This window comes from Entelurus aequoreus, linkage group LG05, assembly GCF_033978785.1.
Source record: "Entelurus aequoreus isolate RoL-2023_Sb linkage group LG05, RoL_Eaeq_v1.1, whole genome shotgun sequence".
Classification (NCBI taxonomy): Eukaryota; Metazoa; Chordata; class Actinopteri; order Syngnathiformes; family Syngnathidae; genus Entelurus; species Entelurus aequoreus.
This window is the reverse complement of record NC_084735.1, coordinates 32744118-32762824: the sequence shown is the minus strand read 5'-3', so window position 1 is coordinate 32762824 and position 18707 is coordinate 32744118. Positions and strand designations below refer to the sequence as shown.

Sequence of the window (18707 nt, the reverse complement as noted above, 5' to 3'; positions counted from 1 at the left end):
CGTAATGCGCCTTATAATCTGGTGCGCCTTATGGTCCGGAAAATACGATAGTCAGGTTGGCACATGCATGACTATGGCGCTTGTCTTCCTAATCAAAGCGGTAGCAATTAATATTTTTCTCTTATGTACTGTTTGGTGTCTGGTGTCTCAAAGCAAATGTTGCATCTCCTACTGTTCAGTGTGAAACTGCAGGTTTGGGATTTGGGTCAGTTGCAGCATTTTTCCTGAAACACATTACAGCAGTACAGCGTGACTCCAGTGTTGCATAACAAAATCAAGTCTTACCAAAATCAAGTCTTACCATTTTACACATATCAGAATATGTAATAAGTGTAACAATGCAAATACTTTTTGTTTTGATGTGTAATCTAAGGAACAGTGAATTTGAATATAAAGGGGAGTTATACTACAGTGGGCAACTCCAGACTCAGTTAAGTCTCAAACAGTTAAAGGCCTACTGAAATGAATTTTTTTTATTTAAACGGGGATAGCAGATCTATTCTATGTGTCATACTTGATCATTTCGCGATATTGCCATATTTTTGCTGAAAGGATTTAGTATAAAACAACGATGATAAAGATCGCAACTTTTGGTATCTGATAAAAAAAAGGCTTGCCCCTACCGGAAGTAGCGTGACGTAGTCAATTGAACATATCCACAAAGTTCCCTATTGTTTACAATGATGACCAACAGAAGTGAGAGAGATTCGGACCGAGAAAGCGACGATTTCCCCATTAATTTGAGCGAGGATGAAAGATTTGTGGATGAGAAAATGCAAGTGAAGGACTAGTGGGGAGTGGAAGCGATTCGGATAGGGAAGATGCTGTGAGAGCCGGGGGTGACCTAATATTCAGCTGGGAATGACTACAAAAGTAAATAAACACAAGACATATATATACTCTATTAGCCACAACACAACCAGGCTTATATTTAATATGCCACAAATTAATCCCGCATAAAAACACCTAGGTGTTTGTTATGCTAGCTCCTAGCTCCTAGCTACTAGCTCGAGCGGGTTATATGGACGGGATCCCGTATATACAGTATAACCCGCCAATACAATTCAAACACCTGCACAACACACACACTCACTCAGCCCAAAGAACCGTTCACCTAACCCAAGGTTCATAAAGCTTATATATTTAACCAAAGTTACGTACATGACACGCACGTACGGGCAAGCAATCAAATGTTTGGAAGCGCGCGGGTGGGACCTGATATTCAGCTGGGAATGACTACAACAGTAAATAAACACAAGACATATATATACTCTATTAGCCACAACACAACCAGGCTTATATTTAATATGCCACAAATTAATCCCGCATAACAAACACCTAGGTGTTTGTTATGCTAGCTCCTAGCTACTAGCTACTAGCTCGAGCTAGTTATAGCTCGAGCGGGTAATATGGACGGGATCCCGTATATATAACCCGCCAATACAATTCAAACACCTGCACAACACACACACTCACTCAGCCCAAAGGACCGTTCACCAAACCCAAGGTTCATAAAGCTTATATATTTAAAGGCCTACTGAAATGATTTTTTTTAAATTTAAACGGGAATAGCAGATCCATTCTATGTGTCATACTTGATCATTTCGCGATATTGCCATATTTTTGCTGAAAGGATTTAGTAGAGAAAATCGACGATAAAGTTCGCAACTTTTGCTCGCTGATAAAAAAAAGCCTTGCCTGTACCGGAAGTAGCTTGACGTCACAGGAGCTAGTATTCCTCACAATTCCCCATTGTTTACAATGGAGCGAGAGAGATTCGGACCGAGAAAGTGATGATTACCCCATTAATTTGAGCGAGGATGAAAGATTCGTAGATGAGGAACGTTACAGTGAAGGACTTGAGAGGCAGCGATGGACGTATCTTTTTTCACTCTGACCGTAACTTAGGTACAAGCTGGCTCATTGGATTCCACACTCTCCTTTTTCTATTTTGGATCACGGATTTGTATTTTAAACCACCTCGGATACTATATCCTCTTGAAAATGAGAGTCGAGAACGCGAAATGGACATTCAGTGCCTTTTATCTCCACGACAATACATCGGCGAAATGCTTTAGCTACGAGCTAATGTGATAGCATTGTGCTTTAACTGCATATAGAAACAAAAAAAATAAACCCCTGACTGGAAGGATAGATAGAAAATCAACAATACTATTAAAACGTGGACATGTAAATACACGGTTAATGCTTTCTAGGCTGGCGAAGGTTAACAATGCTGTGCTAACGACGCCATTGAAGCTAACTTAGCAACCGGACCGCACAGAGCTATGCTAAAAACATTAGCTCTCCACCTACGCCAGCCAGCCCTCATTTGCTCATCAACACCCGTGCTCACCTGCGTTCCAGCGATCGGCAGAAGGATGAAGGACTTCACCCGATGCGTTTGGCAACCCGGAGACGTAGGAAGTCAAGGTGAGGTCGGCGGCTAGCGCGGCTAGCGCTCCAACAAAGTCCTCCTGGTTGTGTTGCTGTAGTCCGCTGCTAATACACCGATCCCACCTACAACTGTCTTCTTTGCAGCCTTCATTGTTCATTAAACAAATTGCAAAAGATGTCCAGAATACTGTGGAATTATGAAATGAAAACAGAGCTTTTTGTATAGGATTCTACGGGGTACCATAACTTCCGTTATACTGACTTCGTCACGTGCATACGTCATCATACCGCGACGTTTCAGCCGGATATTTCCCGGGAAATTTTAAACGTCACTTTATAAGTTAAGCCGGCCGTATTGGCATGTGTTGCAATGTTAAGATTTCATCATTGATATATAAACTATCAGACTGCGTGGTCGGTAGTAGTGGCTTTCAGTAGGCCTTTAACCAAAGTTACGTACGTAACACGCACGTACGGGCAAGCGATTAAATGTTTGGAAGCGCGCGGTTGGGACCTGATATTCAGCTGGGAATGACTACAACAGTAAATAAACACAAGACATATATATATACTCTATTAGCCACAACACAACCGGGCTTATATTTAATATGCCACAAATTAATCCCGCATAACAAACACCTAGGTGTTTGTTATGCTAGCTCCTAGCTCCTAGCTCAAGCTAGTTATAGCAAGCGATCAAATGTTTGGAAGCACAGCTACGTACTTACGGTATCGCGTCTGTGTATCCAAATCAAAGTCCTCCTGGTTAGAGTCTCTGTTGTCCGAGTTCTTCGATCTTGACTGCATCTTTCGGGAATGTAAACAAACACCGGCTGTGTTGTGTTGCTGACTTCCCTCGCAAAATATCCGCTTCGCACCAACAACTTTCTTCTTTGCTTGCTCAGCTTCTTTCTCCATAATGCAATGAACAAATTGCAACAGATTCACCAACACAGATGTCCAGAATACTGTGGAATAATGAGATGAAAACAGAGCTATTTCGTATTGGCTTCAATGGGGAAGCCATACCTCTGTTAAACTGGCTACGTCACGCGCATACGTCGTCATACCAAGACGTTTTCAAGCGGAAGTGTGGCGGGAAATTTAAAATTGCACTTTATAAGTTAACCCGGCCGTATTGGCATGTGTTGCAATGTTAAGATTTCATCATTGATATATAAACTATCAGACTGCGTGGTCGGTAGTAGTGGGTTTCAGTAGGCCTTTAATGTTTTGATTTCCTCTTTTCTGACCACATTTGTTGACGTGGCCTTAATGTTTCTGTGCATTGTACGAGCGTTCTACATACACAATAATTGCTCTAACTGCTAGACAAAACAGAAACTAAAATATAGTTTAAAACCAAAGCCAAATTTAGATATTTGCATATCTGCTTTTTTTTCCCAAGTGATTCACAGACATGTAAGGTACTACGAGCTAGATGAGCTGCCGCTTATGTTAAGTTTGTATGGTATTTTGCGATTAAGAAATTGCAAAAGCCACAGCAAATAAAAATGACAACACAATAATATAAAGCCACAATTCAACTTTAAACCACAAAGGATGCAACAGTCCCGGCCAGTTTAAGACAGGAGATTAAAAACAATGTAATTAACAAAACATATTGGTTTCATTCCAAAACAGTAAAAAAAAAGAAAAGTTATGACTAAAAAAGTGATGCACTTTATTTTTGATATTAAATTTGTATTATTTTTATGTTGAAAAACAAAAGCAAAAGTAGTGGGTCGATCTACTGTTAAAATGTTGGTTACTGTACTTTTATTGAAAATGTCTTGAGTGTTGAAAATGAGAGCAGAAAAGGTTTTCTCTTGTTAATTCAACCTCAAGTGTTGGTTTACTTTATTCAAATAAGATGTGAATGCCTTTACCATTAGTTATTTACTTTCTTGTTTGTATCCATAATTCATTTACCAAACACCATACCGTACCAACTTTATAGTTCTATCTAATTCCCTTACAAGAAATAACAGGAATATAGTAAACTTCACCTGCCATATCCAGTATTTATTTCACAGTCACACTGGTTGATTTCGTTGTTTTTGCTAAAAATTTACTGAATCAATTTAAACTCTAACTTGGTTCAGGATCGTATTGTTCTAAAAAAAAATATTGTCCCTGAGTCGTATTTTCATTACTGATTAATACTCACTGCAGAATTCACGAGAGCCAACAAACATAGTAAAACATTACTTACTTTAAAATGTCTGCTGCCATGAGGATGCCGACTGCTAATAAATGATAAATGATAAATATGTTCAAATATTCCTGTTTAGGTGAAAAATGACTCATAATCTCTTCACAAAGAAACGGGGTGGTGGGGCAGGGTGGACCTTGCGTCTTTTTGTGCCGTTCTCGCTATTTCCGGTCCTAAATGACTGTCAAAGTGTACCATCTTGTCGGAATACCTACTGAGACTTATTTTGTCCAGGTGAAAAGCATGATTTATGATCTACAATAAACTTACAGGGAGCATGGAAGAAAGAAAGCAGCAGACCACTCGATGTCAACATAGGGACACGCGCTAGTGATCACGTCGCCGCTATACATAGTTTTTTCTGTGTTAACGCTTATAACAACAATATCACTAATACTTGGTTAATATTCAAGTCACAGAATGTAGTTTTTGAATAGTTATTTATTGGATTTCGTGGGCGAAATAGAGGACCTTCCATTAGCTCTGCTGTAAGCTGACTTTTATTTACAAGTTAGAATGCATTAAAAGAAAAATCCATCTGTCGTCATGTCTTTCATAATGATTGTGAACGATAGGCAAAATTCCCCCCAAAAAAGTGCAGTTTCCCTTTAAAATGAATTGTTACACCCTTAAATATCACCAATCCCTACTGCCTTATTGAGTGTTGCATCTTTCTACTCAAACTGATGCTAGCAAGTAGAAACAATATAAAAAGCTTTGTAATCTGCTTAAACCTTTTAAAAACAAATGTATTTATGGATTATTTTTATTTAGTGGTTGTAATATGGATTGTCGTTATCGATCATAGCGTAATGTCGCAATCTTATTGTATATACAGTGTTGGCATACTTTAACTGTTAAATTTGTTTTCAAAGATCATCACCACTGATCACATACTGCAAAGTACTGCCTCTGTTTGCTAAGTATATGCCATTGCTGCAAATGTATGATAAAACTCAATGTGGGGTATGGGCCTCTTGTAATAAACAATTTTGTCTTGAACATATGTTTAACATTTTTTTATTGAGTTTCTACATCGACATAACAGCATATTAACAAAGAAATATTAGTGATATAGTTTTCCATGATTTGGTCAAGCGAGCTTGTATCTCTGTGCTCCACATAGCCATTCGATTTAATGCTTCCTTGTATTTTTGCAGTCATTGCCCACAGTTAGTTTGGCACTGTCTGTGCTGGCGGCACACTCCTTGTGCAGATCTCTACCCCTCCTCTTCTATCACTCCTCTCATCCTACTCTGCGCTGGACGTGGGTGACTGCCGCCTCTGCTTCACCAGTCACCCACTCCATCATTACATTCTTCTCTTTACTCTCTCCTGTTCCTACAAGGTTCCCCTTCTTTAGCATTTTACCAACCTTACTTTCTTCCGTCTGAAATGTTTGTGTTGTATCCTTTCATCTTTAAAAGTATGTGGACTATTTTACCCATCAATGTTTCCTGACTGAAAGGAATTCTTCCCTGCGTCGGAGGCAGAAACCCTTCATAGGAAACAGATGAAAGCAGGATGGTTCATGCTTTACATTCTAAACCCAAAGCAGCCATCTAACCACCCACACATCTTCTTTAACGCCATATTGAAATTGCATGAAAGTGGAAGTGCTTGTCATTTTCCTCTGTGTTCCCTGGCAGGAAGGCATGTAATTAATTCACAGCAACCCACTCATTAGTGTCGCTTATGTGTGGTCAGGTGCAGCACGGTGGAAGAGGGGTTAGTGCATCTGCCTCATAATACGAAGGTCCTGAGTAGTCCACAATATGAAGGTCCTGAGTTCAATCCCGGGCTCGGGATCTTTCTGTGTGGAGTTTGCATGTTCTCCCAGTGACTGCATATGAAGGTCCTGAGTTCAATCCCGGGCTCGGGATCTTTCTGTGTGGAGTTTGCATGTTCTCCCAGTGACTGCGTGGGTTCCCTCCGGGTACTCCGGCTTCCTCTCACCTCCAAAGACATGCACCTGGAGATAAGTTGATTGGCAACACTAAATTGGCCCTAGTGTGTGAATGTTTGTCTATCTGTGTTGGCCCTGTGATGAGGTGGCGACTTGTCCAAGGTGTACCCCGCCTTCCGCCCGATTGTAGCTGAGATAGGCTCCTGCGACCCCAAAAAGGACAAGCGGTAGAAAATGGATGGATGGATGTGTGGTCAGCAAAACGTCAAATGTACAAATCTCGGAATAAGGTCAGACACTGTCCACGTGTGGATCCAGTATCAACATACTGGATATGGACCAAAGTACCGGGCGCTTGGTAGAGCGGCTGTGCCAGCAACTTGAGGGTTCCTGGTTCGATCCCCAGCTTCCGCCATCCTAGTCACGTCCGTTGTGTACTTTGAGCAATACACTTCACCCTTGCTCCTGATGGGTCATGGTTAAGGCTTTGCATAGCAGCTCCCGCCATAAGTGTGTGAATGTGGAAATAGTGTCAAAGCACTTTGAGTACCTTCAAGGTACATGTATAATCCATACGGAATGTGTGTTTTCCTTTCATCCATTTAGGGCTGGTAAGAAGCTATAAGTCAGGGCTATTAAATACAAAATAAATCCGGCCTGGGAATGACTGGGTTTAGTTCAAAACCTGGGAGGGACTAAAACGGTTAAAAAATATTTAGAGCACTAGTGCACTTGTTTATTTTGAACATGAATGCAGTTTCAACATGATACATCACATGGTTTCCATTTCTCTTTACGTGTTCGAAAAGGAGTAGGAAGAAGCAAATCATATTTCATCCTACCCCTGTCATTTCGTAGCGGTTTCTTACACATATTGTATATGTTCACTTCCTGTTTTCAATTTGTAGCACAGTTATGTCATTGTTTTCTAAATACATCAGTTCTCTTCATACATTTTTAAAGGGCTTTATAAATAAAGTTGGTATGGTATGGTATGGTATAAATAGTTAATTCAGTTACGATTCACGTAAAGAGATGAATCCTATCTTATTTTTAGTAAATATTGTTTTTCCTTATACATTGTAAACACTTTGTTTGAACAACCTTATGAACTGCATCAAGTTAGTACATTGTTTGACTTCTTTGCCTAATTCATTCCATAATTTTATTCCATATACTGATATGCGGCAGTACGGTGGTACAGGGGTTAGTGCATGTGTCTCACAATACGAAGGTCCTGGGTTCGATCCTCGGGTCGGGGTCTTTCTGTGTGGAGTTTGCATGTTCTCCCTGTGACTGCGTGGGTTCCCTCCGGGTACTCCGGCTTCCTCCCACCTCCAAAGACATGCACCAGGGGATAGGTTGATTGGCAACACTAAATTGGTCCTAGTGTGGTTGTGAGTGTTGTCTGTCTATCTGTGTTGGCTCTGCGATGAGGTGGCGACTTGTCCAGGGTGTACCCCGCCTACTGCCAGAATGCAGCTGAGATAGGCTCCGCGACCCCAAAAGGGACAAGCGGTAGAACATGGATGCATGGATGGATACTGATATGCTAAAGGTCTTAAGTGTCGTACGTGCTTACAAATGTTTGAAATTACATTTTTCTCTGAGGTTATATTTCTCCTTTTGTTGAGAAGAATTGTTGTACATTCTTGGGTAGCAGGTTATAGTTTGCTTTGTACATAATTTTAATGATTTGCAAATTCACTTCATCGTTGAATTTTAATATTTTTGATTTAATAAATAAAGGGTTTGTATGTTCTCTACATCCAACATTATGTATTATTGTAAGTTTGTAACTGATCTTTTTTGTAACATTGATGTAGTGCTTTTGTAGTTATCTCCCCGCAAGATCGTGTGTACATGCAGTCGAAATGAGTTTCCTCCATAGGGTGAGAAGCTTCACAATCCGCTAGGTTCTTAGAGTTAAGTCGCTGCTCCTCCACATTGAAAAGAGCCAGATGAGGTGACTCGGGCATCTGGTCAGGATGCCTCCCGGACGCCTCCTTGGGGAGGTGTTAAGGGCATCTCCGATTGGCAGAGGCCTTGGGGAAGACCCAACTGCCATGGGAACTTATTGTATCCCACAAGACTGCCATCTAATTATAATGGTACTGGGTTGATGGTGGGGTGATGTAGTGATGGCATTAGTCTAATGTATTAGGTCTGTCGACATAATCTACAATGTCTATTTATTAAAATTATCCAACAAAGATTTGCCATTGTCAACAAGTAGCCTAATACAATTCTGACAAATAAACCAGGAATGTTCTTATTTACACTTTTATTCCTTTGGGTAATTAATTGCAGCTACGCTACGCTGACGGCGTGGCGAAGTTGGTAGAGTGGCTGTGCCAGCAATCGGAGTGTTGCTGGTTACTGGGGTTCAATTCCCACCTTCTACCTTCCTAGTCACGTCCGTTGTGTCCTTGGGCAAGACACTTCACCCTTTGCCTCTGATGGCTGCTGGTTAGCGCCTTGCATGGCAGCTCCCGCCATCAGTGTGTGAATGTGTGTGTGAATGGGTAAATGTGGAAATACTGTCAAAGCGCTTTGAGTACCTTGAAGGTAGAAAAGCGCTATACAAGTATAACCCATTTATCATTTATCATTTAAATAACCATAACAGTACCGGCGGAACAAAAAAAATTTTTTCTCTGAATATCATCTTTACAGGACATCTAGCACTTTAAGTCGGTTTATGTTTCACTGTAATTATATACTTTGAAAGTAAAACCACAAGTTTCTCAGTGATTTGTTAATTTTGTTACAATTTAATTTACTATAGTGGGTTTGAAAAATGTGTTAAAATCATTTTGTGGACTGAACGTCAAACTCAAAATTGTACAGTTGTCATTTGACTGGTCGACTAATCGAAAATATAACCTCTGACTAGTCAACTATTAAAATATTTATTTGTAGCCCCAATTTGTATAATTGGCCATGACGCATTTGCAAAAAATGAGTAAAAAACATAAAAAGTAAAACAAATTCATTTAGAACTACGAATCGCTACAAGTCGCTGTTGGCTGTCATTTGGCCCACTGCAGCACCTGCCGCTTGTTAAGAGGAGCAATACGTGCTTTCATGTCGGAGTCGCCACTTGACTAGATTTGTTGCTTGTCACTTTTTTTTGAAAAGACTATCTAGAGCAGGGGTGTCCAAACTTTTTGAAAGAGGAGCACGCATTGGGCTTAAATAATTTGGCCGGGGACGAAAGCGGACTGCATGCAGTGTGCGTGCAGTGCGTGCAGTGCGTGCATGCGTGTATATATATTCATTGACTTGAAAGCACAACTAATGGCAGTCTCTTTCATTGGCCAGCAGTTGGTGACTTAATGAAAGTATTTATATATAATATGGGTGCACCGCTCCCGCTCAAAATGTTAATTGAACGTGTGCCGTCTCGCGGGATAAACTGAAGACACAGGCATTTGGCCCGCGGGCTGTAGTTTGGACACCACTGATCTAGAGAGGTTTAATTACTTGCTGAATATTAGGAATGCATAAAAAATCGATTTGCATCGGAATCATAGTTCTTATTCATCCTGATTCTAAATTGACTCATAATTTTCAATAACCGATTTGTTTAAGAATATTTTTTTAAAGAAGGATTGAGGCCATATTCATGCAACTAGGAGGTTTTTAAACCCTTAACCTGTTTTGAAAAAATGTCATTATCATTTATTATACCAAATAATACATCGCAGGAATCGATTTGAATCGAGAATCATGTTGAATCAAGAATCGATTCAGAATCTTTTCGTCACCGTAGTAACAGGATCAAATCGTTAGGTGTCCAAAGATTCACACCTCTACTAAATATAGTGACAAAGTTGAGTGAATGCATGGTAAACAAAACACTAATGCCCCCGAGACTAGCTGGACGAAGTAGATCTGTGTTTCTCTGCTTATACCGCTGCCCACCTTGTACAATGTTAATTAAACCACAGCTTGTTAGGCTAAAGATGATGCGGTGTAAATGTATGCAATATAATTATTCTTTCACTGACATGCATGCATCAGTGCATATTTTCTTGTTTGACCATACAGGTAAGTACAATAGGTATAAATTGATAGTGCACGGCACACATGTAAACCTTGACACTGTTTTTTTGCACATAAAGTTAAGTGCACTTTTTTTTGTATCTTGAGTTGTTAACAGACCCCCGTGACACCAAAAGGGACAAGCGGTAATAAATGCATGGATGGATGGAGTTGTTAACAGTTATATACCATAGTTCTTTGCTATCGATTTGTGTAGAGCAGGATATTATCTTTTAATGGTTAAGGGTTTCATTTTTTCCAAAAGTGTTACCTGTAAAGAGAGGCCACCTTGCAGTAAGTAGCTGAGTGGGTGAATTATAATAGGATTTCTGTATTATCTCTGCTACATGCAATATAATCTCTGAGCGTCATGATGGAAGTATCCGTGGGAGACTCTAAGATGTACAAAGCAGCTATCATCCACTTAGCCAGGCTTAGTGGGTATTCAAAATGAACCTCACTGTGAGGCAGATGTACTGCATTATTTCTCCCAATCCAATCAATGAAAAGAAAGGTAGCAATGAAAAGTTTATAATGACAATATTAAACAGCAATGACTGATCGCCAGTGTCTTTGACATGATTAATTTCACTAAGCTGCTGTCCCCGCGACCCGATTTCGGATAAGCGGTTGAAGATGGATGGATGGATGGATAAGCACTTTGTATGCTAAGAATGTTACACTAATGTGTGCACACCAAAAAAAAGGACCTGAGTCTGTGTGAGTCTAGACGTTCTGAAAGTTGTCTAACCTGTGTGAACTTGTGTATTCCACAGGATCCAGCTGGAATCTTTGAGCTGGTTGAGGTTGTCGGCAATGGGACATATGGACAAGTGTACAAGGTGAGCTGCTATTATGGTGATTTAACTCTTCCATCAAGTCCATTGTATACACTCTGTAATTCCAGCAGAATTACCATTTATCTGTGGTGTTGGGTTGCTGGGTGTGTAGATGATGCCATTAAAGGCCTACTGAAACCCACTACTACCGACCACGCAGTCTGATAGTTTATATATCAATGATGAAATCTTAACATTGCAACACATGCCAATACGGCCGGGTTAACTTATAAAGTGCAATTTTAAATTTTCCGCTAAACTTCCGGTTGAAAACGCCTTTGGATGATGACGTATGCACGTGACGTAGCCAGTGAAACAGGAGTATCGGTAGCCCATTGAAGCCAATACAAAATAGCTCTGTTTTCATTTCATAATTCCACAGTATTCTGGACATCTGTGTTGGTGAATCTTTTGCAATTTGTTTAATGAACAATGGAGACTGCAAAGAAGAAAGTTGTAGGTGGGATCGGTGTATTAGCGGCTGGCTGTAGCAACACAACAAGGAGGACTTACTTGGATAGCAGACGCGCTAGCCGATTCTAGCCGCCAACCGCATCTGTGATCGGGTGAAGTCCTTCGTCGCGCCGTCGATCGCTGGAACGCAGGTGAGCACAGGTGTTGATGAGCAGATGAGGGCTGGCTGGCGTAGGTGGAGCGCTAATGTTTTTATCATAGCTCTGTGAGGTCCGGTTGCTAAGTTAGCTTCAGCGTCGTTAGCAACAGCATTGTTAAGCTTTGCCAGGCTGAGAATTATTAACCGTGTAGTTACATGTCCATGGTTTAATAGTATTGTTGATCTTCTGTCTATCCTTCCAGTCAGGGATTTATTTATTTTGTTTCTATCTGCATTTGAGCCAGATGTTATCACATTAGCTCAGTAGCTAAAGAGCTTTGCCGATGTATGGTCGTGGAGATAAGTCACTGTGAATGTCCATTTCGCGTTCTCGACTCTCATTTTCAAGAGGATATAGTATCCGAGGTGGTTTAAAATACAAATCCGTGATCCACAATAGAAAAAGGAGAGAGTGTGGAATCCAATGAGCCAGCTTGTACCTAAGTTACGGTCAGAGCGAAAAAAGATATGTCTTGCACTGCTTTCTAGTCCGTCACTCTAACGTTCCTCATCCACGAATCCTCGCTCAAATTAATGGGGTAATCGTCGCTTTCTCTGTCCGAATCGCTCCAGCTGCGTTGAAAACAATAGGAAAATATGAGGATGCGAACAACTGACTACGTCACGCTACTTCCGGTAGGGGCAAGGCTTTTTTTTATCAGAGACCAAAAGTTGCGAACTTTATCGTCGTTGTTCTATACTAAATCCTTTCAGCAAAAATATGGCAATATCGCGAAATGATCAAGTATGACACATAGAATGGATCTGCTATCCCCGTTTGAATAAAAAAAAAGTAATTTCAGTAGGCCTTTAACTTATTTGCATAACCGACCATTATGCATGTGAGCAAATAGCATTAAAAAAGGAAAACAAATATGTTTAGAAATTAAAAATTAACTGTCTTTTCTTGCTCTTTTTAATATCAAAAGCCTGTTAGTGTTTGGATGGTGGGGAGAGTCATCAGCAGGACTCATTGGTAGCGCAATATGTTTTTTCATGTTAGAGGCTCCAAGTGTCCAATAAAGAAAATGAAAAAGTCACTCCATTGGTTGCCAATCGCTAAATATATAGCAACTAAGCTGCTAAATTAGTAACCTTAGTCACCCCTGATAAATATTTGTGTTCTCTGGCAGTGTTTATGAGCTGCGTTAAGAAGCAACATTACAATGTATTTTACTGTCATTGGAATTGTAACAACAAGCTGCATTTATATTAGAGCTGAAACGATTCCTCGAGTAATTCGATTACAAAATATATTCGAGGATATTTCGCTGCCTCGGGGCGTCGTTAAGTTTTTTATTTTATTTTATTTTTTTACGGCATTTTGCCTTATTTAGTAGTCAAAGCTCAAGTTTCGTACGGACTGTTTAGGTATTGCACAGCATGTTTACGTCAGATCATACGCCCCCTGCACTGCACAACACTGCTCCTTTAAATACGTTTGAGTTTAGTAAACTTTTTCGCCGACATAACACGCTATGGCAGACACCTGAAAGCAGTGGACAAGAGCCATAGCAAAACGAGGGAATTAAGAAGCGACAAAAGTTGTCTAAAGTGTGGGAACACTTCACACTAAAATCGAAAGAAAACTCAGTCGTATGCAAACATTGCAAAGTGGAGCTCCCATACCACAATAGCACAAGTTCGATGCTGCAGCACCTGTCGAGAAAGCATCCGATTGAGGGTCGTCCAGAGGCGAGGTAAGTCATCTATTAAAACGCAAAATTTGTTAGTAAAATAAATGTTATTCATTATGATCGCCAGGATGTGTTGTTTCCCTCCCGCGAAGTCATCAAATGCCGCCAAAAAGTGTTGAAAACTAACAACGCTATCCGAGCTGTCGTGTTCAATTAGCCTTTCATTAGTAACCACGCGAAAGTAGTTGTGCAAAGTTATTCGGGTTATTCAAGTCATGCAACCACATGCTACTTGGATAGCTTGCACTTGCACCCACTACAGTCTCTATAGCATAGGCGCCGATCTACATTTTTGACAGTGGGTGCTCGGACGGGTGGTAAATCTGACGCTACTTTTCTGAGCATGTGCACATTTCAAATGCAGTATTAAAGGCACTACCTAATCCACTTTTTATGTTTGATATAATGAAAACTGTTCTTATTGTTTCATTTTTGATACTAAGAATAGTTTTATTTTAACTTTCTCAGGAAATATTAATTTTGAACTATATATATATATATATATATATATATATATATATATATATATATATATATATATATATATACAGTTGTGTTCAAAATAATAGCAGTCCCACATCACTAGCAAGATAAATCACTGTTTTTGTTAGAATTTCAACTTCTACACTGCAAGTAAGTTTCTAGAATGTTTAGTAAAGGTTTAAAAAACCAACAGACCCAACAGACATGACGTGCATGCTGCTGATTCTGTGAAATTGAATCATTTACTGAAAGGGGCGTGTTCAAAAAAATAGCAGTGCGTAGTTCAATTTGTGAGGTCATTGATTATGTGGGGAAAAAAAGGTGTTGAACAAGTGGTCCTTATTTAAGGATCAATGCAACTGACTGCATATTTGTCCTTGGAAAAACAGAGTAAAATGGGTCGTTGAAGACACTGTTCAGAAGAAGAGCGTTCTTTGATTAAGAATTTAATAAAAGAGGGGGAAACCTATAAAGAAGTGCAGAAAATGATAGGCTGTTCAGCTAAAATTATATCAAACGCTTTAAAATGGCAGCCAAAACCAAAAAGGCGAGGAAGAAAAAGAAAAACGACTATTGGAATGGATGGGAGAATAACCAAAATGGCAAAAGCTCAGCCAACTGATCAGCTCCAGGAGGATCAAAGAAGATCTAAGACGGCCTGTGAGTACTGCAACAATCAGACCACGTCTACGTGAAGCCCCCGCAAAGTCCCATTGTTAAAAAAAAGATGTGTGCTGAAGCGGTTACAATTTGCCAAAGAACACATTGACTGGCCTAAAAAGAAATGGCGTAATATTTGGGGACTGATGAGAGTAAGATTATTATTTTTGGGTCTAAGGGCCACAGTTTGTCAGACGTCCTGTAAACACTGAATTCAAGCCATAGTACACAGTGAAGACGGTGAAGCATGGTGGTGCAAGCATCATGATATGGGGATGTTTCTCGTACTATAGTGTTGGTCCTATTCATCGTGTACCAGGGATCATGGATCAGTTTGAGTACATCAGAATACTGGAAGAAGTCATGTTGCCATATGCTGAAGAGGAAATGCCCTTGAAATGAGTGTTTCAACAAGACAATGACCCCAAACACACCAGCAAACGAGCAAAATCATGGTTCCAGACAAACAGAATTCAAGTAATGGAGAGGCCAGCACAATCCCCAAACCTTAATCCCTTATAAAACTCTTAAAAAAATGCTGTTCATGAGGCAAAACCAAAAAATGCAGAGGAATGGTGGAACGTAGTACAATTGTCCTGGGCTGCAATATCTGTTGACCGGTGCCAGAAGTTGGTCGACTCCATGTGCCACAGATGTGAAGCAGTTATCAGAAACCGTGGTTATGCAACTAAATTATAGTTAATAATTCTAAGGAAAGTTGAATCTGCAAGCCTTTCTTAGTTTATACCAGGGGTCACCAACCTTTTTGAAACCAAGAGCTACTTCTTGGGTACTGATTAATGCGAAGGGCTACCAGTTTGATACACACTTAAATACATTGCCAGAAATAGCCAATTTTCTCAATTTACCTTTAACTGTATGTTATTATTAATAATTAATGATCTTTACACTTAATTGAACGGTTTAAAAGAGGAGAAAACACGAAAAAAATGACAATTAAATTTTAAAACAAAGTTTATCTTCAATTTCGACTCTTTAAAATTCAAAATTCAACAGAAAAAAAGAAGAGAAAAACTAGCTAATTCGAATCTTTTTGAAAAAATTTAAAAAATAATTTATGGAACATCATTAGTAATTTTTCGTGATTAAGATTAATTTTAGAATTTTGATGACATGTTTTTTTTAAATAGGTTAAAATCCAATCTACACTTTGTTAGAATATATAACAAATTGGACCAAGCTATATTTCTAACAAAGACAAATTATTATTTCTTCTAGATTTTCCAGAACAAAAATTTTAAAAGAAATTCAAAAGACTTTAAAATAAGATTTAAATTTGATTCTACAGATTTTCTAAATTTGCCAGAATAATTTTTTTGAATTTTAATCGTAATAAGTTAAAAGAAATATTTCACAAATATTCTTCGTCGAAAAAACAGAAGCTAAAATGAAGAATTAAATTAAAATGTATTTACTATTCTTTACAATAAAAAATAAAAAAATTACTTGAACATTGATTTAAATTGTCAGGAAAGAAGAGGAAGGAATTTAAAAGGTAAAAAGGTATATGTGTTTAAAAATCCTAAAATCATTTTTAAGGTTGTATTTTTTCTCTAAAATTGTCTTTCTGAAAGTTATAAGAAGCAAAGTAAAACAATTAATGAATTTAGCCAAAATGATTCCCGGGCGCGGCGCTGCTGCTGCCCACTGCTCCCCAAGGGGATGGGTCAAATGCAGAGGACAAATTTCACCACATCTAGTGTGTGTGTGTGACAATCATTGGTACTTTAATCTTAATCTTTAATTTAAACAAGTGAAGACCAAGTCTTTAAAATATTTTCTTGGATTTTCAAATTCTATTTGAGTTTTGTCTCTCTTAGAATTAAAAATGTCGAGCAAAGCGAGACCAGCTTGCTAGTAGATAAATACAATTTAAAAAATAAAGGCAGCTCACTGGTAAGTGCTGCTATTTGAGCTATTTTTAGAACAGGCCAGCGGGCGACTCATCTGGTCCTTACGGGCGACCTGGTGCCCGCGGGCACCGCGTTGGTGACCCCTGGTGTCTACAGTACATTTGAGTTTTGTAAAGAAATGTGTCAACACTGCTATTTTTTTGTTTTATATTTCTTGACTTTCTGTAAAATATTGTCAAATTAAATTACTTTTTTCCAATTTTCTGGCTTTGAAATAGAATGTGCAGTACCCCCAATGCATTTGTGTTCATTAAAATACAATTTATTTGAAGAATTTTGAGGTTTACTCACCTTTTTAAACACACTGCTATTATTATGAACATAACTATGTATATATATATATATATATATATATATATATATATATATATATATATATATATATATATATATATATATATATATATGTGTGTGTATATATGTGTATATATATATATATATATATATATATATATATATATATATATATATATATATATATATATATATATATATATATATATATATATATATATATATATATGTGTGTGTATATATATATGTGTGTATATATGTGTATATATATATGTGTATATATATATGTATGTATATATATATATATGTATATGTGTTTTCATCTCAAACATGTTATGATGGCAAAATGAACATTGATTGCTATTTTCTATGCAACGAATGCAATGAACTATATTGCATTCTTAATATTTAAAACTATTGTCGTCATTATTAAGTGGTTTGTCTTTTTATATTCGTCAATCAATCAAAGTTTACTTATATAGCCCTAAATCATGAGTGTCTCAAAAGGCTGCACAAGCCACAACATATTGTTTATGTATTGTTGGCAGGTTGAAAACAGGTCAGCAGATTTGCGTGGAGAAACCGCCATTTAAACGGCACCGTATAATAATCATCAAAAACGCACGAGAGACAAGAACTTTGTTTATGCGGTTACACCACACAGCACATAGGGCTGTGAGCGCACCTGTTTTTATTAGCACACACAAATTGGCACAATCAACCACGGACACATTTCAGCTGTGTGTCAGCCTTCAATAATGAAAACAGGCGTTTAGGAAATAAAAGACAATTAGGCCAAATGCAATAATTGAGGGCACATCTTAACATGTATAATCAAAATATTGCTCTGGCCCGGTTGCACAAAATAATAATATAAATACATTTAATAAAGTAAAAATACAAATAAGGCAACAAGAGAAGTATCCCACTCTTCAGAGAAGTATCCCACTCTTCTCTTTTGTAAAGTAAATTTGTACAGCCGATAAGGGCATCTACATCAACAATATGATTTGCCTGAGAAGCTGTAAAGGACAAAAAATAAATAAATTAAGCAAAAATAGGATTTATTCGATTACTCGATTAATCGATCGGGATATTCAATAGAATACTCGATTACTAAAATATTCGATAGCTGCAGCTCTAATTTACATATAGTCCCATTATAATGTATTTATGAGTGAAGGTGTACCGTAACTATTTGTGGCAGTCCAAGTTTATCCGTAAAATATGTATGGGGAAACACTGACACTTCATTGACAGAACGTGAGCAGTGTTGTTAAACTTTACTTCCACTGTCATTTAAATCAGGGTCGCCATGTGAAGACAGGCCAGCTGGCGGCCATCAAGGTGATGGATGTCACAGAGGAGGAAGAAGAGGAGATCAAAGCTGAAATCAACATGCTGAAAAAATACAGCCACCACCGCAACATAGCCACGTATTATGGTGCCTTCGTCAAGAAGAGCCCCCCAGGACACGATGACCAGCTTTGGGTATGTCTACTTATTGATTATTTGTACAGTCTTGCCGGTGGCGCTGACTAAGGTTTGTGTTCATTTTCAGTTGGTGATGGAGTTCTGTGGGGCGGGCTCAGTAACTGACTTGGTTAAAAACACTAAAGGCA

The 18707-nt window shown here is 38.6% G+C and overlaps 1 protein-coding gene across 7 annotated transcripts in view; it reads left to right on the top strand.

Moving 5' to 3' along the window:
- The first annotated feature begins 11290 nt into the window (after positions 1 to 11290).
- LOC133650514 (misshapen-like kinase 1) overlaps positions 11291 to 18707 on the top strand; it is a 47242-nt gene continuing 39825 nt past the window's right edge. For all 7 annotated transcript variants that reach the window (XM_062047842.1, XM_062047837.1, XM_062047839.1 and 4 more), the window contains exons 1-3: positions 11291 to 11407; positions 18394 to 18576; positions 18647 to 18707. The exon at positions 18647 to 18707 is cut by the window's right edge and continues 50 nt beyond it. In XM_062047842.1, the coding sequence (XP_061903826.1) occupies positions 18436 to 18576; positions 18647 to 18707 (202 nt within the window). In that variant the 5' untranslated portion in view covers positions 11291 to 11407; positions 18394 to 18435. The remainder of the gene's footprint in view (positions 11408 to 18393; positions 18577 to 18646) is intronic.